General features: G+C 39.2%; 1 protein-coding gene across 2 annotated transcripts; it reads left to right on the top strand.

Moving 5' to 3' along the window:
- The first annotated feature begins 1,096 nt into the window (after positions 1-1,096).
- LOC103709702 (mediator of RNA polymerase II transcription subunit 33A-like) lies at positions 1,097-15,611 on the top strand. 2 transcript variants are annotated; one of them, XM_039132957.3, is made up of 12 exons: positions 1,097-1,482; positions 1,588-1,698; positions 4,366-4,719; positions 5,586-5,902; positions 6,013-6,104; positions 6,215-6,536; positions 7,474-7,681; positions 7,835-7,949; positions 8,308-8,475; positions 9,167-9,671; positions 12,145-12,351; positions 14,042-15,611. In XM_039132957.3, exons 1-12 carry the CDS (start codon positions 1,190-1,192, stop codon positions 15,133-15,135), a joined length of 3,786 nt encoding a protein of 1,261 aa, XP_038988885.2. In that variant the 5' UTR covers positions 1,097-1,189; the 3' UTR covers positions 15,136-15,611. The 2 variants fall into 2 exon arrangements, with proteins under 2 accessions (XP_038988885.2, XP_017698949.4); XM_017843460.5 differs by having other exon boundaries at positions 8,999-9,671.
- Positions 15,612-15,835: the final 224 nt, after the last annotated feature.

Here is a 15,835-nt window from a genome sequence, read left to right as displayed (position 1 = left end):
TTCCAACATCCAATCCGATGCTGAGCCGTTCAAGAATCGGGACAACGACGCCCATGTTTTTAATGAATGCTCCGAAGGAATATCCAAAAGCGAAACCGAGGAAGGCGTCATGTGATGCTTGTCCTGAAGGGAAAACTTGCAAAGCTTCTAATCATTTCAAGTAAAAAAATAAAATTGCAATGATAATCTTTTACATTCAAATAATATTATTTTTACAGTCATCGTCAACTAAATTATTTTTTTAACATGATTATGATATTAAATTATTATATTGCTGAGGGCATCAACCAATTACTATGTCAAAGTCTTCGATGCATATAATTTGATCAGAGGTTAGTCCGCCCATGTAAAAATCAAACGTACATAGTGAAAAGGATATAGGGAAAAGGGTAGGGCAAACTAGGCGTCAAAGTCTTTCCATATCACATCAAGATGACCATTATTGTAAGTCCTAATTGTCATGAAACACATAACAGATAAAAATGGAAGGGTGAAAAATATAGTCAACAAAAGCATCATAGGAGGACCTCAAATTTAATTCAAATTTTTAATTTTTTAATAAAAATAACTTTTTCATATTTTATAAAAAAATTACATAAATATAAAAGATTTAATTTTCATCAACTGAAAATTAAAAATAATTTTTAAATATACTGGATAGAATAAATAAGATTTTTTTTCTTAATAAAAAATATAACAAATATTTTATATTACTTTTTTAAAAGAACATCTATTCTGAATTATGTCAATTTTTATAATTAATCAAATATATAAAAATTATTTTTAAAAATATTATATATTAAAAAAATATTTTAATGAGAAAAAGATTTGTTCTGAACCACACGAGTGTAAATTAGCAAAATCCTCCCCCCGCGGCCGCACATTGTCCTCTGTATAATTCCGGTGTTGTTATCGGTTTTTTTTGTAATTGTTTCGGTATCAAAACGACTTACTTACATAGAAAACCAAGAAGGAACGACCCAGATTCTCGGAACGAATACGAAGATCTCATCCAACGGTCAATATCGTCAGGAGGATAATTTAACGGGAACGGATGATAATTTAAGAAGGAACGGATGATAATTTGTAACATCCGTGGGATGCCTCTCCTGCTCCTCTAGCGTTAATTTAACAGGGCAGCGCGTCTGCGACGGGCGGAGCGAACCAGCGAGCGCCGGCGCCGGCGGAGATGGCGGTGGCGGAGGAGGCGGCGGAGGGAGGCGGAGGGGACCTGGAGAGGCGGGTGATGGAGGCGGTGAAGGCGTCGGAGGAGCGGGGGGACCCGCCGCTGGCGCGGGCGGTGGAGGTGGGCCGGTGCGTCCAGGAGAAGGGGCTAGGATTCCCAAGCCCGGAGCTAGGGCACGTCCTCGTCTCCAATCTTTGCTTCTCCCACAACATGCCTTCCCTCTGGAAGCTTCTCGACCAGGCCATGGCCTCTCGCCTCATCGCCCCCCTCCACGCCCTCGCCCTCCTCACCCCCAGGTACGCCGGTTACCCCTTTTACTTCTCCTCAAATCTCCTTTTTTGTTTTTTTATTCTTAGTTCTCGATTTCCTTTGCTCTACTTGACTCCCGGTGTTGGATTCAGGGTTATTCCAAACCGCCGGGCAGAGCCAGAGGCGTACAGGCTGTACCTGGAGCTCTTGAGTCGATACGCGCTTTCGCCTCTTTCGATCGAGGTTGGCTCTTGCAGAGAGAAGTAAGTTCTTGGCTTCTTCTGGATGGATTTTGGTTCACATAATGATCTGCCCCCTTGATTAATTCGTCATAGACGGGAACGAAATTTTTTGCCTGGAAAAAAATGATATTTTCTTGTGGATAAGCTATTTTTGGAAATAAAAGTAGGTTTGGGGTGAGTTATACCCATCTTGGCTTTAGTTAAGGTCTGTCAGAAGACGCCCCTTCGGGAGAAGTAAAATAGGCCTAGCAACATATCAAGAAGCATGACAGAGCGGGGCCTAGATTGCTAGGAAAGAAGCATGAATCCAACCATCGGTGTTTTTAGATTGCTAGGAGACTCGAAGAAAAGTGCCAACCGAAATGGAAGAAACTGACAAGACATGTCTTTAGATGTCTTAGGAACTTAAGGAAAATGAATAAAGCAAAGAAACTTTGTGCAGGGAAGGAGGGTTTTTTTTTTTTTTTTCAGGTACAAGGAAGGAGGGTTTTTTTTTTTTCGGGTACAAGGAAGGAGGGTTCTAAATGAGCAGTGTGTTTTAGGTACATGATTGTTCGCTGTACAAAAATAGAGGAAAAAGATATTTTCAATATTTTTTTCATGATCACTGCTTTAGTTATGGGTCATTGTACCTTCAAGACCCTCTTCTTGAAGTCAACTTGTATTCTGCCATTGACTGCTGTGGTTGCGATGTTCTTGTTTATTTCTCCTTCCTGAGTTAAACCTGAAAAAGGTGGACCATTTAGAGTTGATGTGGATGGGGCACTGCTATTTTTGCACCAGTTGGTCAACAATCACAGTATTCTAATATAAATTAGAGTTTAGTTACCCTTCAAACACGTTATCAGAGGCTGGCTTGGTCATTGTGGGGATTTGGTGCACCACTCTATCCTTTGATAATTTTGTGCTTTTGGTGTATGTTCTTGATGCTGTAGTATTTATTGATCGCGAGTCCTTGCTTTTTCACAAATGTAGCAAGTCACTAGTTTCTCAGAACTCAGGGATCTAAGGTTTGGGTTCATAATAATTGATTGCTTTAAAAATCTATTTGTTGCTACAATTTTACCTTAGCCACTCCTCTAATTTGAAGCATTGTTCTAAGGTACTCGAAAAGGAAAATCTTGCTTATATCTAAGAAATGAGGTATATCCTCAGTGATGGAGGCTTTTAACTAACTACCAGTGTTTGTAACTTGACCACTCGTTCCACACTACATCGAGTAAGTTCTATTGAGATGATTTGACTTAGTGGATACACCTAGAAGCCACCACCATCTGTGCTTAATGTTTCCCTATGATGCTTTTTATTACTGATATTTTTTTTGCCCAAATTTTCATTTTCTTTTTTCCAATTGCTACCTCAAGTTGTGTAATGGTTGATGTCGTGGTGTTTGAAAGTGCAGTTAGGATATGGTTGCATCGAAGTCAATCATGTCTCATAAGCTTTGCAGGACATTCTGCTTTGTTAAATTTACTCAGTCTACTTATTGGGTGATGCTTCAACAAAGAAGAATCATTAAAAAAAAAATAATCTGAGCCAATAGTTCATGCTTTTTCCAGTGTTTGTAAACCTTTCCAAGAAGTGCTCTTAGGCATTGTTGGGGTTTAACTGTTACTCATGGGGATAGAAGGCTTGAAACCAGGGCCCATAATTGTCAAGAATATAACATCTGAGGCAAAATTGCAAAATTGCAAAACAAATCAGCGTAGAAGGATGTACCTCTGGACTAGTTGTGGTGGAAGATGCTATCTTCCGATAAGTATTCATCTATGTGAGTTGTATTTGGCAATAGGACAGATTTTCAAAAGACCATATCCACTCTCTTCTTTCAACATGGTTAAGATCTAGCATATAATTGGTTTTCATGGAACTGCATAATCGCTTCAAGAAGACAGTTTCTATATTTATGGTCAAACACCCCATTGCCCCTTGCAGTAATAAATTTTGAATCATTTGATCGCTAGTCATAGGTGGAGATGTCAAAGTTTGCTTAGATGCTGTACTTGATAAATATGAAGTCCCCTGCATATCATAGTTATCCTTGTGAAAACTCGCAATCAGTCACAAAACAAGGGACTTTCAAAACCTGCTTCCAACCCAATCCGGATGAAGTACCCTTAGTACTTGATTTGTCCGAGGAGTAGGCCTGTGATGGAACTAATACTACGCATACTTTGCAAGAGAAAGTTGAGTAGAGTTTGCTTGGGCTTCAAGTTATGCTCTTGAAATGTGTAAAGTCCTGGCTACATCAGTGGAAAGACACCCCGTTATCTAGGTGAGTGAACTGGTTTTCCAAATTCACAGGTGCTACTCATGCCAAAAGAAAAGAAGAAAAAAGAAGTGTTTTTAGGTGTGTGTGTGTGTGAGAGAGAGAGAGAGAGAGATTGATAGAGAGAGATCTGAGAGCATTCCATTTAAAAAAACCTGTTACCATTTTAGCCAGCTTCAGCTTTCGCATGCCTGCTTTTTTGCTTATATCTTCTTGACAATGTTTGGGGACTGCATTTTCACTCGAAACGTAATATTTCATGTTCATGAATTGTTCAGCTCCTGGCTACCATATATCTTACTCTCCTTCATATTTGTTTGATCCAGAAATGCTTAGCATTCTAGTTAAATGGTTTCCATAGCTGGTGTGGCTGCATCCTGTGACAGATTGATCCTATGCAATAATTATCTCTTTTGCAGGATAATTAAATCTGTTGATGATGCTCTACAGCTTTCGCATGCATATGGGGTTCACCAAATGGATTTTGGACATATGGTGGTTTTGTCCATCTTGAGTGTCATAACAAGTTTGATTGACTGCACGCTAGAAGATTGTGGTTTGCAGTTGACGTTCAGATATAAACATGGCGACTTTTATGCTGATGAAGGACATCAAGTTATGGACATAGATGTTAGAGGAAGTTCAGATGAGAAGCGGAACAAGCATCGTGAACAGCTACGTAGAACTAATGTTCTTTTGGCTATAGAGGTGGTTGAAAAAATTACTTCAAATAAAAGGGCCAAACTTTTTCTTCGTCTCATCTATCTCAATATGTACGCTCTCTCTCTCTCTCTCGCTCTTGTGCATGCGCGTGCCTTTTTCCTTCCCATAGCATCTGTTCATTATGATGATTTGAAACTTTTATATCTCTTTAGGTATTAGTTTTATTACATTTTAGTTCATAATAGTAATTGGTAAAGTAGCTGCATATATGTCTTGCACTATTGATAAAACGGGAAGAGAGATTGAAACATTGTTTTGGATGACTGAGATGGAATCATTACCTCCATGAAATTAAGCATATGGAATAAACCATATGTATGCCATTGAAACAACGATTAAAAATCCTAGAACACCTAAATTATAGCTGGGCGTGGTGACCAAATTTGTGTGTGTGTATATATATATATATATAATAGTAAATAACTTGACTGAATTTCTTGCATACTATACTTTTGCCATTTAATTTATTGTATTGTGGGCGATATGTAATACTATTGCTTGCATACTTATCGAAATTCAGGGCTATATATGTGCTATCTACCAATGTTCTAACTTCTAACTCTTGGTAACGGACTCTGTACCGGTATCTTAGGGGTGGTAATTTATGCCTGAACCACAATCAACTCGTTTTAAGCAAGTTCAAGTTTGGCATTAATAGTTTTTGTTTAAACGGGCGACCTGACCAAACCCATCTATTAAACAATTTGGGTTTAGGTTTAGAGTCTTGACTCATTTAATGCATTTTGACCCATTTAATAGTTGGGTCGGGTCATGACTTAAACCGTTAAACCAGTTTAATCTGTTTAAGAACTGTTTAACTCGTTCAAAACCTGTTTAACCCATTTAACTTGTTTCAACTTGATTCTATATGATTTTTTAAGAGAAGTTACTAATAAATATTTTCCTGCAAGCCTAGGCCTGAAAAGTTCAATGGTCTACTGGAGAGACTGCAGTTTATTGAATCACATAAATCGGCCTCACAGGCTTTACTATCTGCAAATCATATTTTAGATAGCTTGTCTGCAAATGTACAGAAGGCTATGGATTGGGAATACCAGTTAAATAAGCATCAGCTTCTTGGAGTTATGGTTGATGCTGGGCCCAGTAGCTACCTTTCATGCAACAGTTCTGGAGCCAGTAGGGCTGCTTGTTGGATTTCTTTTGATATGTTTATGGAGAATGCAATGGATGGGAGGCAACTCCATACTGTTTCTGCCATTGAAATACTTACAGGTGTTTTCTGTTTAACATTTGTTCTGTGCTATTTCTTTTCTAGTGTTCCTACTTGTAGGATTTTTAAGTTATTCTATAGCAGAAGTGACCTGTACTCTTCTTTTGATCAGAGCTGACCAAGTCACTCAAAGTAATTAATCAAGCAAGCTGGCAAGAGACATTTCAAGCTCTCTGGATTTCATCTCTTCGACTTATACAACGAGTTGAGATGATTCTTTCTTTATGCTTGTTTTCCTTCATGGCAAAGTGATTTGTTTAAATAATGTATTAATTCATTTGTCAATATTTGTTATCTTTCTTGTTCACAAGCAGGATCGCGAGCCTTTGGAAGGACCTATACCTCATCTTGATGCACGACTATGCATGCTATTGTCTATTGTCCCTTTGTCAATTGTTCCTCTTGTGAAGGAGGAATATGAAATGCCATCTCTTATAAGCAAAGGCATAACCAGAAGCTATGGAAATGGAGCTGAAGAAAATAATATTGCTTCTAGAAAACATGGATTAGTATCCTCTCTTCAGGTATTAGGGCTGTTTTCTGGGCTTCTATTGCCGCCTCCATCAGTGGTCAATGCAGCTAACAGTGCAGCTTCAAAAGCAGCAGCTTTCGTTTCTAATTTAAAGACAGGATGTGGTAATCTCGGCATTCCCAATTACAAAAATTCTTCTGTAAAAGCAAGTTAGCTTGTTTTGTAAGGTTGACTTATTTGCATCTTTCTTTGTTGAAAATTGTAGTTGCAAGAAGGACAAATGTCTGAGTAGAAGTGACAATTCTTTTGGTCATGGAGTTGAATTGCTTTGTGTCAGTGAGTAGGCTTTTACTAGACCGGAAAATAATAAATAAAGGAAAGAAAGGGAAACATGATTCATATATCTAGAAAATCATGAATGAGTTGGTTGCCTTGATGAAACTTAAGACTTTCTTTATGCCTATTCTTTTCCTCACTAGATAAATCTAGCAGGAATCTTGCTTGGTTCTGATTAATACAACATTTTTGTATCATCAAATTTTCTCCATATAAGTAGATCCATATATGAACTTACACATTCAGATATAAATGACAAGGTTGCAGAAAAGAGTCTAGTCATGCTAGTGAAGTTCATCAATTGATCAACCAACATTTTAGTGAGAAGCAAAACTCTCTTTAATCTCTGTTTGTAATGGTCAATTTGGCAAACCATGAGAGCTTGGGAATAGGTAGAACTTTTTAATGAGAATAGAGAATTGTGTTTCCTCTAGGTAAGGAAATTCTTGTATGCCATGAAGCACCTGATTCTGTTTCTTGATTAGCTTTTTGTACGGCCGGTATAGGGATCAGTTTGGTGTACCGACACTCGGTGCACCCTTGGTATTGAGTATTGGTTTGGCACCGGTATTGTATGGTGCGCCTGATGCGCGGTGCTACACACCGGTAATATGGACCTTGCATAGAGCTATATATCAGAATAATAGCTCTGCTTTTCCTTAGAGTACTTTGGTTAAAATCTTTTATGCTACCTGTTATCTCCTAAATACTCCTTGGACAGGTTCTAAATATTTGCTTGTAACCAACAATTTATTGCCTTTTCAGTTGGAAACATGCTGCATCTTATAGTTGAAGCCTGCATTGCAAGAAACTTGATCGATACATCTGCTTATTTTTGGCCTGGCTATGTGGTTCCTTCTGCCCCATCAAAGGATTCACTGTTAGTTCAAGAGTCCCCTTGGACAACCTTTATGGAGGGAGCTCCACTAAATGGTTCGCTTAAAAATGCTCTTATGGTAACTCCTGCTACAAGGTATTTCAAAGGAATCCTAACAAGATAGATTTGGTACAGAATAGGCATGCATACTTCTATTATTGGATTTTAACTATGCACACGGTTTGTTTAATGGATCTTATGGTTGTGACCTTTACTTGGATATATGATTTTTTTTTTTTTCTGCTTTAGTGTGGTGGAACTGGAGAAACTGTACAATATAGCACTAAATGGATCAGAAGAAGAAAAATCAGCTGCTGCAAAGATTCTATGTGGTGCATCCCTTGTTCGTGGCTGGAATATTCAGGTAGAACACTATGTATTGTTTTGATGAAATATGACCTTCCAAATTGAACTCTAGAAATTGCATGGTAAACATTATAGTTTCTAGTTTTTTCCCTTAGTATTGAACTCCGAATCATCCGAATCAGGACTTGATGGTTACACCTTAAGATGCCTTCTAGTTGTGAACGTCTTCTGGTGATTTCATCTTTCAACATCTTGATCTATCCTCGAAATCTGAGGCATTATTACAGTTTGGAGCCTCTTATAGTATTGATGCAGTATAACCTGCACTAAGTTATGTCGTCCATTTTTCTTTGGCAGTTTTAGTAGTTAGCTATTAACTTGTTATTTCTATTAACCCAATCTCTTTTATGTTTCAGGAGCATGTGGTGCACATTGTGATCAAGTTACTGTCTCCGTCTGTGCCTCCTAATCCTTCAGTATCTGGAAGTGGGAGTCATTTAATTGGTCACATGCCCATGCTTAGTGCTATTTTATTTGGAGTATCTTGTGGAGATATTGTTCATATCCTCTCTTTATTTGGCATGGTAAGTAGAGCACTCTTATGCAATATATGCTACTCTCATAATTCTTCATCGTTTCCAGTTAGTTTTGCTTTATTATGCACATGCTTCTCTCAGTATTTAAATTTTACATAAAAATGCATGCAACTTTTGCTGTCTTTAGTTAATGAGTTGCTCGTTTGTATTCTTGTATATGGTCTAGTTACAAATATTTCATGCAATCTTTTTTAACATGTGAGAAGTTCATGTATTGGTTCTGGATACTGTCTTTCCACAAATGTAATTGGATTATTTGAGTTAGCTCTAGGTTAGGACAATATAAATCAATTACCTCCAAGTTTATTGTAAGACAAACTTAACAAGACATTCCTTTATAAGCATATTTTAGTCCTAATTATGTCATCCACCTTTTTTATTTCATACTCTCGTGTCAAGTGATTTATACCCAAAAGAAGAATGACAACTTCTCGTTCAACTGTGAACTTGCAATTTCTTCTTCTTCTTCTTCTTCTTCTTCTTCAGTGACATAGATCGATGCTATCTGCAGATTCCAGAAGTTGCAGCCGCTTTGATGCCACTTTGTGAGGCCTTTGGGTCGCTACCACCCCCACCCAATCATAGATCAAGCATGTCTGATGAGACTTCCGTTTATGCGGTCTTCTCATGTGCATTTCTCTTTCTCCTTCGCTTATGGAAATTTTATAAACCTCCTCAGGAACACTGTATGGCTGGTCGTGGAGGCCCTGTTAGGTCAGAATTGACTCTGGACTGTCTCTTGTTGATGCGCAACAGTCGCATTGCTTTGCAAAATTCTAGTGCTGTGGGTAGGATGGACGGTATCACAGATCCACGTCATTCAACACCAAGTCAGCCTGTGTATATCGACTCATTTCCAAAGCTACGAGCTTGGTACTTTCAAAATCAAGCTTGCATAGCCTCAACGCTTTCTGGCCTATGTAATAAAAATCCAGTTCATCAAGTTGCCAATAAGATTTTGAAGATGATTTATCGAAAAATGACTAAAGCTGGAACTGTTTCTGGTAATCCTTCGTCAACTTCCAGTAACACTATAAGTGGGTCACCTGTAAATACAACAGAAGATGCTCATCAAAGGCCCACATTTCCTGCATGGGAGTTTCTGGAAGCTGTTCCCTTTGTTCTTGAAGCTGTATTGACTGCATGTGCCCATGGAAGGCTTTCATCCCGGGACTTGACTACAGGTTGGATGCAATTTTAAGCCACAGCTTTCCTCGGATGTTATATATTTACTGATCATTAAACAGGATTAAAGAAAAACCTAAAAAGCATATTATAGCTGTCCTATTTATTTGAATAGTTCAAAGTATGCGATGAAATGATTGTAAAAGGTCATTAAGGAATGCCTGTTCTTTGAGTAAAACTTTCTGATTATGCTTAAAGAATATATAGACCACATAGTGCAGTTAGTGTTGGAATCTCTTTGTTGTAGGAGCTGTAAGGATGCCATAGGACAGGCTGATGGTTTCAACTAGAAATGTTGACAAAGTGCATATATAGGAAAGTGGTTTTGACAGTTTATGATCTTCCTTATTTCATATCTGACAGCGATGCGTTTGTGAACATTCTTCCTAGCGCGAATCCCCTAGTATCTGGAGTGGAAGCCTCTTTTTCTGGGGAGATCTCAAGGATGTCATAGGTAAAAGAAAGTATGAAACAACTTCTGGTGTCATTGCAGTGTCGTGATGTCTCTAGATTCTTGTCTGAAAGAATAGGTTAATTTGAAGTGACTAAGTTTATGAGAGGCTACTTTTATGAGACATTTTGATCTTGTTAATTTGACCCTCGATGCGGGAAATTTTGTTTTGTAATATCCACTAAAAAGCAGCCTTCAAAGACTAGATGCTTTCTCATTTATGCTAATTGGAAGATGGCTGCTGCAACTTTTATGACCTATGCTGGATCATGCACCAATCCTTTTGGGGCCTGTCGATTAAGAAAAAGGAACTTGCTCCATTTCATGTTTACTTATAACTCACCAAGCGACATGCCTAAATGGTGCGGAAAGCAGGAAGGCATTGGATGATGCTGAAGGGCTTCTTTAAGAAAGTCGTGGGGATATCAGGTGCAAGATAAATTCAGCTGTTCCTTCTATTTCTTTTTTGTTTCTTTCAACACAACTTTGAATTTTTTTTTTGGAGTGAGTAGGTAACTTGAAGTTTGGTATGGTCATTGACTAGCTGGGTGATTCAGAAGTGTGTGATGGAGAGATTTGGTTGTAATCAGTGTGGGCTACATGCGTAAAATTAAATTTTGGAAGATCTTTTTTAGTGATATTATTGGTAGATCCTGCTTCCTTTGACTAGTACTTTAGAAGTAAATTAAGGTGTTCTTGTGGTAGGCTTTTTCTGGACAAACAAGAACTTTTTATGGTGCAACCCTTGGGTTCAGAGGAATTTTAAATAAGCAGATCACATATTTTACATACCTGGGAGAGCATTGGTGATATGATCTGGTCCTAGTTCATGATAATATGCTTATTTAATTGAATTTCCTTTGTACAGCCTCTGCACCTGTGTTTGATGATCTGACATCTCTAATTTGATATTCTAGTGCTGCCTTTTTCATGGTGGTGGATAAGAAAATCAATAAAATAAGGGATGCTCAAGAATATCAGAAGGTGGGAGGTAATGAGGCATCTCGTTTGTCATTGCTTAATTTAAACAAGCTGTAGAACTACCTGATTATTAATTTTTATTAGGTTTGATTTTAAATATTAGGTACTCAACTACTCATTTTGTTGGTAGTTGTTGAAGAGGGATCAGCCCTTTGAGTTTTGCCACTTTGATTGCTACCTAAAGCAATCTACATAGTATGTGAGGCAGTACTAATCTCTTACCTAACTTATCATCTTTTATATGCCATATAGGGAAGGAGTCATTCTTTCATATCAATAGTGCTAGCAGTATATGTGGCTTCCTTGTGTGGAACCACAAACCAAGTCCAAAATTTTAGTAACGAGCTCAAGAGTGGTATCTAGAGCAGGGTCGGTTTTGAAGTCTGGCAAGCAGGATGATCAGGTGCAAGAGCAGGAATCTTTGAGCACCCATACCAAAATTTAATAGGAACCTTTTGGTAAGCCAGCTCCTTCATTTTGGATGTAGGTAAAATATGTATTATGAGGCCATAAATGCTAATGGTGGCCCTTTTAGGGATTACTAACCTGAGCAAGGTGGAGATGAGCGAATGTGGTTTTGCTTTAAAAAGTACTCATGGTCATTGCGAGTGACTTGTTACTCATCGCTCCATTGTACCAGCTCAAATGTATGTTTTTGTATTTCTTTCTTCAATACCCATTACCTATCAAGTCCACGAGAGAATATATTGGGTGAGTCAGACCAGTATCAACTACATGGGTAAGTAGATCCTTGTATTGAGCATATACCTATAGACGTGATCAATGATAGTTCTAGGTCATAACATTGACCTTTGCCTCAGTGAAAACTATGTGATGATTCCAAGTCTTACCCTGTGTACACACACACACACAAGCGCGACAAAGTATGGTCAAATTATGAAAATAAATTAGTACCAGGAATTAGTCTTTCCATATCTAGGATAATTGTTCAAAATATAAGCAGTCATGTGTAATTTTCAATTTTGCATTGAGGCTTGGATAATGTCTTTCTTAATTTGACAACCTCAAATCTGCTGTAGGTCTGAGGGATCTCGTGGATTTTTTGCCAGCTTCTCTTGCGACTATTATCAGCTACTTTTCAGCAGAAATTACTCGTGGAATCTGGAAACCAGTTCAAATGAATGGGACTGACTGGCCAAGTCCTGCTGGAAATCTTCTCTCGGTTGAATCAGAAATAAAGGAAATTCTTGCATCTGCAGGGATTCATATTGCCAGCTGTTATCCACGTATGATAATGTATCCCTTGTTTGCCACTTCGTTTTGTGAGTCTATTTTTGTTCCTGTTTGCAGCTGTTATTCATATCAGTTGTTTAAGCTCTTGGTTGTTACAGTTTTGCTTTAGCTCTAATCTGCCAGTATGTGGTGGAAATCTTGCTTCACTAAAATTGCTTGGCTACTTTGAGTTTGGACTTGAAAATTAAACTTCAAAAACCAAGTTGGAACATTGCAAGAGATATAACTGACCACCTACTTGAAAAAGAAAAGAAAAAAGGATATTACTGGCAAATGACTAGTTTGAATTCTGGGTCAACACTATTTTTGGCCTAAAACCAACTGATGGGAAAGAACTTTCTCTAGATTTCAAGATAATTTAATGAATTTGTCCAACAAGCTAACATATGCTTTGCGGTATGATCTTTGTTTTTCAAAAATAAACTGGTGTGCAGGCATCTGTGCCCAGACCCTGATGTGCTCAACTTGGTAGATCTCTGTGACTACTTTCTGAAATACAAGTCAATGTTAAGGCTCCTTCAGAAATTACATACCTGGCATAGGATAATAAACCTACAGAAGATTATGGACATAATCACTCAAACTTATTTCACATTGAGCATGCTTTTAATCGGCTTGACAGTTATAATCAACCTGCCAAATTCTGAGAGGCAGAAGATTGTCGACACCAAAGACACCAAGTCAACTTCTATATATATGATCAGGACTGCTATAAATCATCTGAGCTGTTCAGGCTCAGCTTCATCTTGAAGCAAAATCAGATCTATTTGTTGTCTTGTTCAGTCTCTAGAGTCATTTAAGTGAGCCAATTTCCAAGTTGGGCGGCCTGAGCCTATCTATACTTGTCTCCGCAAGCTGCCTAGCAGTTAGTCTTGGCCTATCTGTTAGCCGAGCTTCAGAGTGTTGGTTGTGCTTGTTTGTTTCCTATACAAGCTACTTGGTGAGCCAAACCGTAGCTGTTTATGAATGGCTTCATTTGCATCCCTATTATCTGATATCTCTACACATTCAATGAGTTAGTTGAATTACATTATTTTTTCTTTTAATTTTGAGTTGAATTCTGTGGTGATATTTATCGTTCAAAAAATGTCAGCTTGGACTTGTTTTCACAAATATATAAAAAAAGGATGTGCTGCTTGGAAGTTGGAGATGCTTTCATATGATAGGACAGTTCTGAACATATACCTGTATTAACTTACCTATCCAATATATCCATTTAATCATCCCAAACATGTTCTCTTTCTGTATTGGCCCCTGCCATCTGAAGGAACGTGCTATCACAAGTCAACAAAAGGTTCATTTCGTGGATTGCAACAGTTTCATGTTGAGTCTCAAGCTGAGGAAAAAGGTCGTCTATTTGAACCTGGCACCTTTTGGATGTTCCATTCCATTGCTTTAATGAGAAAACTACTGGTTAACCAGGTCAAAACTTGTTAAGAATTCCTAATTCTGAATGTCAGCCAGCCAGGATCATAAATTGTCGTTAAATATTTCTTGATATGATAAACATTTAATGCAACGATTCTTAAAGATACAGCCATTTGATTGTGCTACATCAAATTTCTTGAACAAGTATATCTTTTAAACACAGATTTAAACAACTTAATGATTATTGCTAACATTACTATATGTGACACATTTCTGCAGCATTGGTGATTCTCATAATTTTGATGTTTTTTGCAGGTGGGATGCCACCGATGCTTCCATTACCAATGGCGGCCCTTGTGAGCTTGACAATCACATTTAAACTTGACAAGAGCCTGGAATACACCCATAGTATTCTGGGTCAGGCATTGGAAAATTGTGCGACAGGCTCGTCATGGCCAAGTATGCCCATCATAGGAGCCCTGTGGACCCAGAAGGTTCGGCGGTGGCATGACTTCATCGTCCTGTCATGTTCCCGCTCTCCCTTCACACGAGACAAGGATGCTGTCGCCCAGCTGATCAGAAGCTGCTTCTCGTCCTTCCTTGGACCCTCTATAACTGAAGGATCTCACTTTTCTGCCAATCGAGGAATACATGGGCTGCTGGGACAGGCTATGGCTGATCAGGGGCTACGACTGCCTATTGCCCCAGGTTTTCTCTACCTCCGCACATGTCGGACATTCCATGACACTAATTTTGTCACTGAAGTGATCCTCAAGCTGGTCCTTGAATTGGCGAACAAACTAGGGAATGAATGGGCATGTAGTGGACCTGCTCGCCTGAGATCTGGCCGGTTGTCACTTGCTGCTGCTGTTTCTAGAGTTCAAGAGGTGGCAATGCTGGGGGCAACCCTGCTGTGTATTGCAGGTGGAGTCCTGCTAGTCCAGGTGCTGTATGAAGAGTCCTTGCCCACATTGTTGCTGTCCGCAGGAGAAGAGAAGCTGGTTGGTGCTGGGCCAGCGTCCAATATCCTGGAGGGCTATGTGATGGCATATATGCTGATCTTGTCTGGGGCCTTTGTATGGGGAATTGGAAATACTTCTCCGGCCTACACATCTGTGTATTCATCAAGGCGGGCCCGAGTGATTGGGATCCATATGGATTTTGTGGCTGCTGTTATGGAGGGGAACATATCGGTGGGGTGTGACCCAGCAACGTGGAAAGCATATGTATCCTGCTTCGTGGGCTTGCTGGTAAGCTTTGTGCCAACATGGGTGCCAGAGGTGAAGCAGGGAACGCTGCATAAATTGGCCAGTGGGTTGAGGGGTTGGCATGAGTATGATTTGGCCCTCTCGCTCCTTGAGCGAGGGGGGCCTGCAGCCATGGATGCATTGGTGGAGTCTGTGTTGTGATCTCTCTTTTGATGATGCTAGAATGGTTTGCAGTCACACCTAGTGCATCTGATTGTGAATCTTTTTTGAAGGCTGCTTGGTCCATTCATGGCCTCGCTTCAGACCAAACTGCTGTGCATAAGTTCCAACCTGGTCTGGCGGCTGCCTGGATGAAACTCCAACAGCGTATGACCATGGCAGAAACATATGAATCCAATTTTGCTATACCAAAGAGCTCATAGGTTCTGTTCTCTACAGGGGATTTATGGACAACTCCAGATTGGAGCTTTAGTCTTGTGGTCAATATAGGAGCCTAGTTTGGTATATATTTGATACGGCAGTGGCATGGTGGGTTCTTTGCATTTTATATGTCCAAGCTAGTAGCAAGGCAATGTAGGACTCTTTTGGTAAAGAACCCAAAGTTTATTCTTGAGTCAGATTGTGTAATGCTGATTCCAGTTTTTAAATCAGTTGCATGATGGACTTATTATTTTTTATGTGCATGGTGTGAGGCTTGTTGATGCTGCATTGCAGCTCGGAGAGTCGGAGTAGGCGAAGCAATGAGGGATCAGGTGGTTGATCCATTGGCATTAAGCAGTACTGGTATAATCAGGTGGCTCCAAGAGCAGTAGTCTTCATTGGCTTGTTTATCTTGAACAGCAGAGAGCGAGCTACATTCTATTTGGGACTGGATCCGCGGCCTTTTTGATCCCTCACTGCT

Source organism: Phoenix dactylifera, chromosome 17 (genome assembly GCF_051530095.1).
Source record: "Phoenix dactylifera cultivar Ajwa chromosome 17, Ajwa_hap1_PhDact_Kaust_v1.1, whole genome shotgun sequence".
Taxonomy (NCBI): Eukaryota; Viridiplantae; Streptophyta; class Magnoliopsida; order Arecales; family Arecaceae; genus Phoenix; species Phoenix dactylifera.
This window is presented reverse-complemented; position numbering and strand designations above follow the sequence as displayed.

Coding starts and splice junctions, on each gene's coding strand:
- LOC103709702 (XM_017843460.5), top strand. CDS start 1,190: ATGGCGGTGGCGGAGGAGGCGGCGGAGGGAGGCGGAGGGGACCTGGAG. Junction 7,950..8,307: donor TTCGTGGCTGGAATATTCAG/GTAGAACACTAT, acceptor TTTATGTTTCAG/GAGCATGTGGTGCACATTGT. Junction 12,352..14,041: donor TATTGCCAGCTGTTATCCAC/GTATGATAATGT, acceptor TGTTTTTTGCAG/GTGGGATGCCACCGATGCTT.